General features: G+C 40.3%; 1 protein-coding gene and 1 long non-coding RNA gene across 2 annotated transcripts in view; one reads left to right on the top strand and one right to left on the bottom strand.

Annotated features, from left to right (window-relative positions):
- Positions 1–2,174, top strand: part of LOC135232313 (uncharacterized) — a 31,101-nt gene extending 28,927 nt beyond the window's left edge. The window contains exon 3 of the long non-coding RNA XR_010322851.1: positions 475–2,174. This is a non-coding gene — a long non-coding RNA (uncharacterized LOC135232313). The remainder of the gene's footprint in view (positions 1–474) is intronic.
- Positions 2,175–2,334: 160 nt separating this feature from the next.
- Positions 2,335–5,316, bottom strand: IFNB1 (interferon beta 1). The gene has a single exon (XM_003407336.3). It carries the CDS (start codon positions 5,149–5,151, stop codon positions 4,588–4,590), a length of 564 nt encoding a protein of 187 aa, XP_003407384.2. The 5' UTR covers positions 5,152–5,316; the 3' UTR covers positions 2,335–4,587.
- Between the last annotated feature and the right edge of the window lie 7,207 nt (positions 5,317–12,523).

Below are 12,523 nucleotides of genomic sequence, written 5' to 3'. Positions count from 1 at the left end.
TGACTTGCAAATATATTCTCCCATTCTGTGATATGGTTTGTTTTTTTTCTCTTAAGAGGATCTTTTGAAGTGATCCTCATTTTTTTAATTGCTAGGCTAATTGTTCGGATATAATTCAGCATACATTTTGAGTTTCCTAAGAACACGCTACACAGAGAATTATAAAGCAAAGCATGAATTTGGAAACAGAATATCAATTGAAGCAGAATTTACTGATTTGCTGGTAACTGCTTGAGGGGAGCAAGTTTCTGGAGTACTCTCCATCAAGTCGAGGTCAATGCCTTTTGATTATTTCGATGCCAGTAAATTAGGAAAGTATGCCTCTCTGTACTGGCACTTCTAGCCCAATCTTGTAGTATGACTGTTTTAAGCTAACTATCCCTGGAGATTTTTGGCAATTAAACTGATGTTTAAAAAGCAACAGTTAGCATTGAAAACAAAAGGATAAATTCATAAAAACAGTTTATGTTTTAGGTTCAATAAGCATCGCTGCAACAAATGTAGAGAAAATGCCTATAAGCACCAGGTTCATCAGTCAGAACGAGGCCAGGGGACGACTTCAGAACAGACCATCAATTGCTCATATGCAAGTTTGAAGAAAATAAGAACAAGTCCAGGACAGCCAAAGTATGACCTTGAGTATATCCCATCTGAATTTAGAGACCATCTCAAGAATAGATTTGACAGGTTGAACACTAATGACCAAAAACCAGATTAGTTGTGGAATGACATCAAGTGTATCATACATGAAGAAAGTAAAAAGTCATTAAAGAGACAGGAAAGAAAGAAAAGACCAAAATGGATGTCAGAAGAGACTCTGAAACTTGAACATCAGTAGTTAAAACAAATGGAAGAAATGATGAAGTAAAAGAACTGAACAGATTTCAAAGCGGGGCTCAAGAAGACAGGGTAAAGTATTGTAATGATATGTGCAAAGACCTGGAGGTAGAAAACCAAAAGGGCAGAACACTCTCAGCATTTCTCAACCTGAAAGAACAGAAGAAAAAATTCAAGCCTGCAGTTGCAATACTGAAGGATTCCACAGGGAAAATATCGAATATTAAAAGTGCCCACTGCCATCTAAAGTACCTAAGCATCAGCTTTCACTGTAAAAAAAAAAAAAAAGTACCGTACACATATATGTTGCTATTACCCTGTATCTGTATATCCTTACCTTTAGGCAATATTTACATATTTGTATGTAACTTGGATGTTAGTGGGGTATTCCTACCTGTTAAGAGCTAGATAAAACTGTTCCACGTCTGAATCTGTGTCTTGTGGTAGCATAGTGTTCTCTCCATGATTTCCTTGGACCCCAGGGTGGGGGTGGAGGGTGTGGCAGGAAAGAAGATGGTTCTGCTGCCATAGGTCTGTCTTCTGTCCCCACTAATTTGGTTCATTTATGGAGGTCTGGCCATCCTGTGCTTGCTTCCCCACACTATGTCAGACATCGGCCCGAACACTTTCTACGATTCGCACAGGGAAATTCTATATACATAAAGGCTTTATGTGGGTAGCGGTCTTTACTGAAGATTGGAGGACAAGGAGGAGAGGGTTTCATCACATCAGTGCACATAATTTCAAGTTGCAGGTGAAACATCCCTCTTCTTAAAAGTCCTTTTTTCACCCCCACCAGGAATTTTTCACTGCCTGCCTTATTTATGCCAGAGAGCATCACACCATACTTTTCTCTGTTTCTTTCCTTCTCAGAAACAAGCAGGCATACAGAAACATGCTATAGGCATTTACTGTCTTTTTGGTTGCTATATCCTTAATTTCAAGATCTTGTCTTACATCTCAAGAGGCTTCATAAAATATTTTTTTAAAGAATATTCTCTCCCTAAGAGGTATTCTGTTCCCAGCTAAGGTAATAACAGTTTCACACCAAATACATGTCAAGTCAGCCCCAACTCATGGTGACTTTGTGTATGAGAGAATGAAATGTTGCCTGGTCCTGCACCATCATTGGCATGTTAGAGCCCACTGTTGTAGCTATTGTGTATTTTAAGTGCCTTCTAACCTTCAGGGCTCATCTCTCAGCTCTACATTGGACAATATTGTGTTGTGATCCTTAGAGTTTTCATTGGCTAATTTTCAGAAGTACATTGTCAGGCCTTTCTTCCTAGTCTATTTTATTCTGGAAGTTCTGCTGAACCTATCCACCATTGGTGACCCTGCTGGTATTTGAAATACTGGTGGCATAGCTTCCAGCATCGGAGCAACACAGAAGCCACCACAGTATGACAAAATGGCAGTAGGGTGGTGGGCTATCTGTTTAACATATGCAAATGCTCACAAATGTATCTGCAGGGTAGCCTACCCCATTTTCAGCAAAATTAATTTTAATTACCATTTATTTCTAGTGGTGATAGCTGTGCCATTGATGTTCTAGATGGGCCAACGTGCTCAGCTGTGGCACAGTTATTTATAATTCTGCAGGAAAAGCCTCCTCCTGTCTTCCTTATCCCCAGCACAAAGACTGGGCAGACCTTCCAAAGGCTCCCCCAACCTCTCGGTTTCTGGGTCAGGTCAGCTATTTGGTCCAGTCAGGGTCCATTGCTGAGAGAGTACTTCTTTAGCATCTTCTGGCTGCTCTAAACCCTGCCTAGTCTTTTCCTACATGCTGATCTTGTCCTTGACTCCCAGGCAAAAAGGAGCATTGCTATGGAAGGGCTTTTGGCAGAGCTGGGATATGGAATAGCATGTTGGGAACTGGGAGAAAAAGGAGATCTTGTTTTATGGGGGCCTTGGTTAGCCTGAAGATAATGGCAGCAGCCCACCAGGATGGCACTTCTTGGTGCCACAGTCCATGTGATACTCGCCTTCAGTCAGAAGAGGGAGTCCAGAGTTTACTGTCTGCATAACAGTATCATCTCTGCAACTCTTGACGGACACAGATTTCTTCTCCCAAAGGCTGACTCCTTTAAAAGGAACTCAGACTTCTGTACTACTCTAAGAAAAAAAAAAAAAGTCTAGATACAAATAAGGGCTTTTATGAATCTTCCCTTTGTACTTTTTTTAACCTCTGTTCACTATCTATGTGACCTCAGGGCAGTTACCAAACCTCCTGGAGACTTAGTTTCCTTTCTGTAAAATGAAAATAACGCAATTATGTCAACCTGAGGGGCGTTTGTAAAGAGGATTAAATCCGATTCTGTACCTAAGACCTGAGCACGGTGCCCGTTTCATTAGAAGCTCTCAGTAAATGGCAGCTGCTAATGATACTAACAGTAATGATAACCCCAGTTTTCAAGGGGTCAGTACAAAGACAAAGCCTCAGGTATTTGGCACATGCTGACCAGGTGTCCAAAAGGGATCCTGAGAAAACTGTATTTTCCCAGTGGAAGCCCTGGGAAAAGTCCATGCCCTCTTTATCCACCCTGAATGTCCTTTTCTCCCATGCATCCTGGTTTTTCGTTTGGCCTGACGCTGGACTTCATCTGCCAAATAAGTTTTGGATTTGGCCTTAGGGAGTATATGGCTTCAGAGATGCAGAGCAGTAGGCAAGTCTGTCCTTGGAATTCTGTATGAGCAAGGTAGGGAGGACCTTGAGCTGACTTAGTTTTCTAGAAAAATGGAAAGAAAACTTAGCCAGATGGCAGAGGGATAAAGCAAAATTCTCCCTCCCCATGGCACCAGTGCCATGGAAATGAAGGGTGAACCTTATCTCCCTAAGAGACCCAAACATCTGGGCTGTCCCCTGGAGAGCATGATAAAGGCACTGCTGCTACACAGTGCCATGGAAGTACCTGGGACTTCTCATCCTTACACAAAGCGGGCACACAGAGTTTTAAAATCCTGCTGAGGGCAGATAATTGGGATAGAGCTGGCACATTCCTCTGGCTACTGCTAAAAAAAAAAAAAAACTCATTGCTGTCAAGTTGATTCCAACTCATAATGACACTATAGGACAGAGTAGAACTGCCCTATAAGGTTTCTAAGGAGCAGCTAGTGGATTTGAACTGCCGACTTCATAGGTTAGCAGCCATAGCATGCCATAGCTCTTAACCACTGCACCACCATCCCAACTTCAGGCCAGAGAGCCTGGCGTACAGAGAAGAAGCAGTGGTTCTCCTTTCAGAGCCACCTGCCTGCCTCTTCCCATTTAACACCCTATAGATCCAAGTCACATTTATTCCCTTATAAGGTTTGGGTTTCCTTATCATCTCTTACCTTGTATCTTCCACGTCTTCCTTGGATATTAAATTCCTTGAAGGCAGTGTCCAGAAACTATACTATTCTGTAGGCACATTTTACACAGACCATCTAATAGATGCCCAGCAATTTTTAATATGGATGGCTATGAATATCCATAATATGGGTATGGATATCCATAATATCAAACTCAAATTAAAACATCCACGTTGACTTTCATTTCATAAATAATTTATTTTTCAAGGTGAGAGTTTAAATAAAGAATAAAAAATAACTTAATTCATAAATTAATTTTAAAAGCTTAAAGTCTTTAACTGTCCTTTCAAAGGCAGTGCATTTGCTGTCAGTCACTTGAAGAGTCTCTGCTGGTTGAAGAATGCCTGACATTGTTGTCAGCACGGTCCGGTCCCAGGTACACAAGCTGGCGGATCCTCAGTTTTGGAGGTAATCTGTAAGTCCACTAATGAAGGAAAAGTTTCGGAGGATTTCCATCTGAACTACTGTCCAGGCACAGCTGCTGTAGTCCTTGGCTTCCAGGTACTGGCCAATCCCTAAGTAATAGTTCTTCAGGTGGAAAATGGTCATGATGTTTCTCGAGGTGGGGTTCTCCTCCTCCATACTTTCCTCCAGGATTGTCACCAGACGGTCCCTCTGCTGAGAGAGCTCAGCTAGAAGGTTCTCAATGACAGTCTCATCCCAGCCAGTATGTGAGAAATTTCCAAGGAAAATATCAAAGATCTGCAGCAACATCTCATAGATGACCAATGCAGCATCCTCCTTCTGGAGCTGATCTGGTTGCTTAATTTCCTCAGGGATCTTGAAGTCCATCCTGTCCTCAAGGCAAGACTCAGGGGCCCCATTCAGCTTCCACAGGAGCTTCTGACATGCCAAATTGCTGCTTCTTTGTTGGAACTGAAGCAACTTGTAGCTCCTGGCAAGAGCTGTGGTGGAGATGCTCAACAGGAGAGCCACTTGGAGGATGCACCTGGTGGTCATGATGAAAACAGGAACAAGGTTGTCTAGCGCTACCTGCGCACCCAGTGAAGGTTTCAAGAGTTTGAATGCCTTTCCTCCATGGGTATGGGCTATTTATATGGGATAGAACAGTCCCTCTACTACCGAGGAATTTCCCACTTTCAGTTCTCCCTTTCAGTTTTCCTATGTCACTTTAAATTACTAGTAGACTCACTAAAACTCTTTTTCTGTTAGCTCCTTACTGTTTTATTATATATATGTATGTATACAAGAAAAAGAGATATACAAACTGTGAAGATTTCTAATGTTTTGTAAAGTTTCAGTGAATTGCTAAATACTAAAGAAAAAAATCAATAAGGGCAAACCATTGAGAACTCTACTATTACAGAGAACTTTAATTTGACAAGATTTTTTTGTTTTTCTCTTTAAGTATTAAAAGATTTACCTTTTGCCTTTGTTTATCTGGGAGTTACATTTTTCATAAGAATTAGATTTAGTTCCCCATTAAAAATTAGATTTAATTCCCCATTACACTATCACAAATAATAAAGATATACAGTTTATGACTTAAAAAAATAAAAAAGGACACCTACTTATCCTATCTAAAATAGAATAGTGTTAAATTAAGTTCACCTGAATTTTTTTTGAAGGACTTTAACCATGTACAAGACATGACATAGCTAATTGCTTACCTGGAAATCACAAGTATCTGGAACTCAACTAAAAGCTGGGGATTATACAAGATCTCTGAACAGACAATTGAATGTTACACAACCCATGCATAAAAGCTCATGGTTCCATTCATAGTTCTAATAAAATTATTTTCAATTTTCAGACAAACGTAGATTATCTTCTAACCTGAATTTACTGAAACCCCACTGTGTGCAAGGTATGTGTTGAAGATACATAGTTTTCACTCTCATGGATCTTACAGTTAACTGAGAAAGAAAAATATTCATCAAAGAATTATACAAACGTAAAATGCAACTGTGACAAGTGTTCCAGAAGAGAGATTTATGGTGCTGTGATATGGGATAGGAGCCCTGGTAGCAAAGTAGTTAAGAGCCCAGCTGCTAACCAAAAGGTCGACAGTTTGGATCTACCAGCTGCTCCTTGGAAACCCTATGAGGCAGTTCTACTCTGTCCTATACGGTCACTGTGTGTTGGAATCGACTTGACAGCAATGGGTATGGTATGGTGTCATGGACTGAACTGTGTCCCCACAACATATCTGTCAACTTGGCTAGGTCATCAATCCCTTGTATGATTTATGATTGTCTACCATTTTATCTTCTGATATGATTTCCCTATATGTTATAAATCCTATCACTATGATGCAATAAGATGGATTAGCAGCAATTATACTGACGAGGTCTACAAGATTGGGTAGTGTCTTAAGCCAATCTCTTTTGAGAGACAAAAGAGAGAAGAGAGCAGAGAGTCATGGGAATCTCATACCACCAAGAAAGCGTGCTGGGAGCAGAGCAAGTCCTTTGGACCTGAGGTTCCAGCGATGAGATGCTCCCAGACCAAGGGAAGATTGGTGATGAGGACCTTCCTCCAAAGCCAACAGAGAGGCAAAGCCATCTCCTGGAGCCTGCACCCTGAATTCGAACTTCTAGCCTATTGGACTGTGAGAGAATAAGCTTCTCTTTGTTAAAGCCATCCACTTGTGATATTTCTGCTATAGCAGCACTAGATGACTAAGACAAAATTTGGTACCGAGAGTGGGGTTAAGAAGGATCAGTCCCTGGAGAAGGACATCATGCTTGGTAAAGTAGAGGGTCAGCAAAAAAGAGGAAGATCCTCAAGGAGATGGATTGTCACACTGGCTACAACAATGGGCTCAAGCATAACAATGATTGTGAGAATGGCACAGGACTAGGCAGTGTTTTGTTCTGTTGTACACAAGGTTGCTATGAGTTGGAACCAACTCGATGGCACCTAACAACAACAATTTTGGAGATAAGTTAAGCATATCATAAAGACCAGAAGACAGGAAACCTATAGATGATGTGAAACCTGTAGCTCAAGGTTACTCCAAGCTTATAAATCCACATTTACCCAGATACTTCCAGCCTCTATTTCAACTTTTTACAATAGAATTAATGTTCGTGTACATAAGCATATACTGAAATGAACAAAAAAGTAGAACTGATACAGCTATCTGTAAAATGGTGGAAAAATTTTTTCAAGCATTTGGATATGGTGTTGTCAGGGTATGAGAGATTTCATGTAGATGAATCTATACAAGTCTCTCCTCCTCACCATCAGTCTCCTGGTCTAAAGAATTGATAAGTCCCCTAACTGATCTGCCCGCATCCATTCTGCCTTCTCTCCATTACTTTTTTGTTCAGTATGGTCGGATTCATATTTTTTTTTCAAAATTATTAATCAAGTTAATGTCACCTAGCTTAAAATTTTAACATGGCGCTACTACTCTTAGGATAAATACATAAATATAAATGAAAACCTCTTAATATGGCCTCATAAAAAAGCCCGTTGCCGTTGAGTTGATTTTGACTCATAGTGACCCTACAGGACAGAGTAGAACTGCCCCAAAGGATTTCCAAGGTTGTAATCTTGATGGAAGCCAGCTGTCACATAGGGTTTCCAAGGCTGTAATCTCTATGGAAGCAGGCTGCCACATCTTTCTCCTGTGGAGCAGATGGTGGATTCAAACCACTGACCTTTCAGTTAGCAGCTGAGTGCTTATCCACTGTGCCACTAGGGCTCCTTGTTGATAACCTAAGGGAATAAAAATAACAGTGGTGGCAGTAGTAGCAGTAGTATTAGTTAATATTTAAGCACTTGCTATGTGCCATTCTCTGACTAATCCTCATAATAAACATTTGAGATGGGTTACCATCATCCCCATTTTACAGAGGAGGCGGCTGAGGCTCAGAGAGGTTAAGTAATGTGCCCAAGACATACACAACTGACAAGATGGGTGGATTGCATTGAAATCTTCTCCCTTTCCAGTATACTAGAGTTAAAACAAAAAATAGAACATGATCAACTCCTTTAGGTAGGTACATAGTGCTGATGATGGTGGTTATGGTGACTCTCAAAAGGAATAAGTAATTACTTCCAGTGGAGAGGATTAGGAGGCACTCCATGTAGGCAGTGAGCCTAAAGAAGAGGTAGAATTGGCATAGGTAGAAATGGCTGTGGTAAAGGTGACATGGTGGAGGACATTCTAGATCAGCATTGTCCAACAGAAATATAATGTGAGCAACATTGTAAGTTTTCATATTTTTAAAAATTTTAGTTGTCACGTTATATAAGTAAAAAGAAAACAGGTGAAGTTAATTTTAATAATATATTTTGTTCAACCTAATGTATCCAAAATATCATCTCAGCATGTAATCAATATAAAATTATTACTGAGATTAAAAAAAAACTACCACCGAGTCAATTCTGACTCATGGTGATGCTATGTATGTCAGAGCAGAACTGTGCTCCACACGTTTTTCAATGGCTAATTTCAACGGAAGCTCACGGATCTATGCCAAGAAATTTGCTAAGAGACTTCATCTTATGTACTTTGCACATGTTATCAGAAGGGACCAGTCTCTGGAGAAGGACATCACGCTTGGTAAAGTAGAAGGTCCTCGAAAAAAAGGAAGACCCTCAACAAGATGGATTGAGACAGTGGCTGCAACAATGGGCTCAAACATGGCAACAATTGTGAGGATGGTGGAGGAGCAGGCAGTGTTTCATTTTGTTGTACATAGGGTTGCTATGAGTCAGAACCAACTAGATGGCACCTAACAGCAACAACAGATCATCAGGCCCTTTTTCCAAGGTGCCTCTGGGTGGGCTGAAACCACCATCATTATGAAACTATGATGCGGATTTTACACTCACAGTACGTTTGGACTGGTCACATATCAAGTGCTTAACAGTTGCACGTGGTTAATGGCTACCATCATGGATAGCGCAGCTCTAAAAGGAGAGCCAGGAGAATGGACAAGTTTGCAAGAAGCAAATACAAGGAGCTTCAACTTGTGGACAGGCTATGCATCAGAAGTCAAGGGGACTGAGGGTAGAAAATGAGCTTCAGATGTATTGTGGAGGGTCTTGAATGCCTGTGTGTAGCGTTTGCAATTAATTCAAGAGGTCCTTGGGCAGATAGGGGGCTGAAGTTTTGCTCTAGGCAGAGTGATAAGTGGAAATGTTGGAGGAGAATTGGAACAGGGAGAGGCAGGTAATGAGAAGTTCTGCCCAGGGCCTCTCATGGTTAAAAAAAATAAAGGTGGTAGCTATGAAAATGGAAGGAAGGGGATGGAGGAGGATAATAAAAAGAGAATTAGTTTTTCTACTTTCTGCTCTTTGTCCTCCTCCCATATCCTGCTATTGTGCACATGGAGTACTTCTTAATACTTCTCTTGCAGTTGTCTTTATAAAATTTCTGCTCTTTCCCTTGTCCTGGGAATTTAATGATAATAACGGCGGAAGTCCACCTTCGAATGGGTTAAATCTCTTCCTTTGTAGGGCACCAGGCGCTCCTTGCAAACCCTATGGGGCAGTTCTACTCAGTCTTTTAGGGTCGCTATGAATCGGAATCGACTCGATGGCATGGGTTTGGTTTTTTTATTCACTATTTTAGATTAATTTCCCTATTTAGTTAGAGTTTTATCACAATAACCAGGTTCATTTAACACTCTCTCTACCAGGGAAACATTTCTCAGACTGGCCCTGATATATGGCTCCATTGCATGGTAATACTTCAGTCCTTCCTTTCATTGTTTATTTTGTTACTTAAAGCTACTTTTCATTTCACCCTTCTGTGAGCATCCTCTACCAACTTTATGTGGTGCAAAGAACGATTTCCAATCCTTGTACCAGTTTCTTCTGGTTAATGAGGTGTTTCAGAGAGACAGTGATATTTAGAAAATCTTGAATGATATTTCACCTTTTGAAATCATTTGAATTTGGAGCTGCTTTGCTGTAAACCTTACAGACAGGAAGAGGCTCCTCCCTGCTTTTTCAAAACAATTGTCTATGCAGGACAATTGTGTGTCTAGAAATTAAAAAAAAAAAAATTCTCTACTTCTCATCTCTTCAATCATTTGACAGGGAAAATGGTCCCTATCAAAAAATGATAAATTAGACAAGATTAAGAGCTACTGGGAAGTCCATAAGCAGTAGCAGAACAGAAATTATGCCAAAAGTAATTTTTCAAGGATACCTTGGAATGGGCAGCAAAGTCTATAATAATTTTAATTATAATATATAAAAAAGGGAATTCTCTATCTTCCCTTTTTTAAAGAAAAGTTTATTAAAAATAACATATGTAGAGAATCATACACAAATCTCAATGAATTATTAGAAAACAAACACACCTTTTATACCTTTGTAAGTACAAACTAAGACATAAACATTACCAGCACAATGGATACCTCCTTCCTCATATATGTACATATATGAAAGTTGCTGGTTTTGTATCTGGTCAAACACTATGTCTAATTTTTTTTTCTTTCTGATTTTTAGATAAGAAATATATTGGGTACAAATTAAAAAACTGAAAGGCTAAAAATATTAAGTGTGGTGAGAACTGGAAGCAACAGGGACTCTCATCAATTGCTGTTGGGTGTGTAAATTCTTACAACTACTTTAGAAAGCATTATGGCATTATCTTCTGAAGCTGAAAATATGCATATCCTGTTGTTGTTGCCCCGTAGGGTTTTCGAGGCTGTAATCTTTTGGAGAGCAGACTGCCAGGTCTTTTCTCCTAGGGAGGGGCTGGCAGGTTTGAACCACTGACCTTTCAGTTAGCAGCTGAGTGCTTAACCACTGCACCACCAGGACTCCTTATACAAACTCTGTGACCTTATGCATACCCTACGGCCCAGCAAATTCACTCTTAGAAATTATCCTGGAAAAATTATGCAGATATGCTTCAGGATATATGTACAAGGATGTTTACAGCAGCACAATTCATAGTAGCCCAAACTGGACAGCCTAACTGTCCCTTAAAAGAAGCATGGGTACCCTGAGACCAGAAGAACTGGATGGTGCCCAGCTACCATTACTGAACACTTAGATCAAAGATTCTGCGGAAGAATCCCGATTAAAAGGGAGAAAATGCAGAACAGGATTTCAAATTCTCATGGAATCCAGATTTCCTGGAGCCGTGGAGGTTGCAGGAACCCATAAAACTATTGCCCTGAGATAATCTTTGAAACTTGAACCAAAAATATCCCCTGTAGTCTTCTTAAAACCAAACATTGTTATTGTTGTTAGATGCTGTCTAGTCAGTTACGACTCATAGTGACCTTATGTACAGCAGAGTGAAACACTGCCCAGTCCTTCACCATCCTCACAGTCGTTGCTATGTTTGAGCCTATTGTTGCAGCCACTGTGTCAGTCCATCTCATTGAGGGTCTTTCTCTTTTTCACTGACCCTCTATTTTACCAAGCATGATGTTCTTCTCCAGGGACTGGTCCCCCGATAACATGTCCAAAGTACGTGAGATGAAGTCTCGCCATCCTCCCTTCTAAGGCGCGTTCCGGCTGCACTTCTTCCAAGACAGATTTGTTTGTTTTCTGGCAGTCCATGGTATATTCAACATTGTTTGCCAACATCGTAATTCAAATGTGTCAATTCATTGGTCTTTCTTATTCATTATCTGGCTTTTGTATGTATATGGGGTGGCTGAAAACACTATGGCTTGGGTCAGGTGCACTTTAGTCATCAAAGTGACATCTTTGCTTTTTAAAAAGGTCTTTTAAAGGTCTTTAAAGAGGTGATTTGCGCAATGCAATACATAATTTGATCTCTTGATGCTGCCTCCATAGGTGTTGCTCGTGGATCCCTGTGAAACGAAATGCCTGACAACTTCAGTCTCTTCTCTGTTTATCATGATGTTGCTTATTGGTCCAGTTGTGAGGATTTTTGTTTTCTTTATGTTGAGATGTAGTCCATACTTAAGGCTGTAGTTTTTGATCTTCATCAGTAAGTGCTTCAAGTCCTCTTCACTTTCAGCAAGCATGATTGCGTCACCTGAATATCACAGGTTGTTAATGAGCCTTCCTCCAATCCTGATGCTGTGTTCTTCTTCCAGCCTCTCAAAGTATTTGCTCAGCATATAGATTGAATGAGTATGATGAAAGGATATAACCCTGATGCACACCTTTCCTGATTTTAAACTCCTCAGGCTCCTCTTGTTCTGTTCGAACAACTGTCTCTTGGTCTATGTACAAGTTCCTCATGAGCACAATTAAGTGTTTGGGAATTCCCATTCTTCACAATGTTATTCATAATTTGATATGATCCACACAGTCAAATACCTTCACACAGTCAATAAAACACAGGTAAACATCTTTCTGATATTCTCAGCTTTCAGCCAGGATCCATCTGACATCAGCAACGATATCTCTCTCGTCC

The sequence above is a fragment of the Loxodonta africana genome, chromosome 9, assembly GCF_030014295.1.
Source record: "Loxodonta africana isolate mLoxAfr1 chromosome 9, mLoxAfr1.hap2, whole genome shotgun sequence".
NCBI lineage: Eukaryota > Metazoa > Chordata > Mammalia > Proboscidea > Elephantidae > Loxodonta > Loxodonta africana.
This window is presented reverse-complemented; position numbering and strand designations above follow the sequence as displayed.

What these genes read in the sequence shown, in the direction of transcription:
- IFNB1 (XM_003407336.3), bottom strand. Translation starts at nt 5,151, where the DNA reads ATGACCACCAGGTGCATCCTCCAAGTGGCTCTCCTGTTGAGCATCTCC.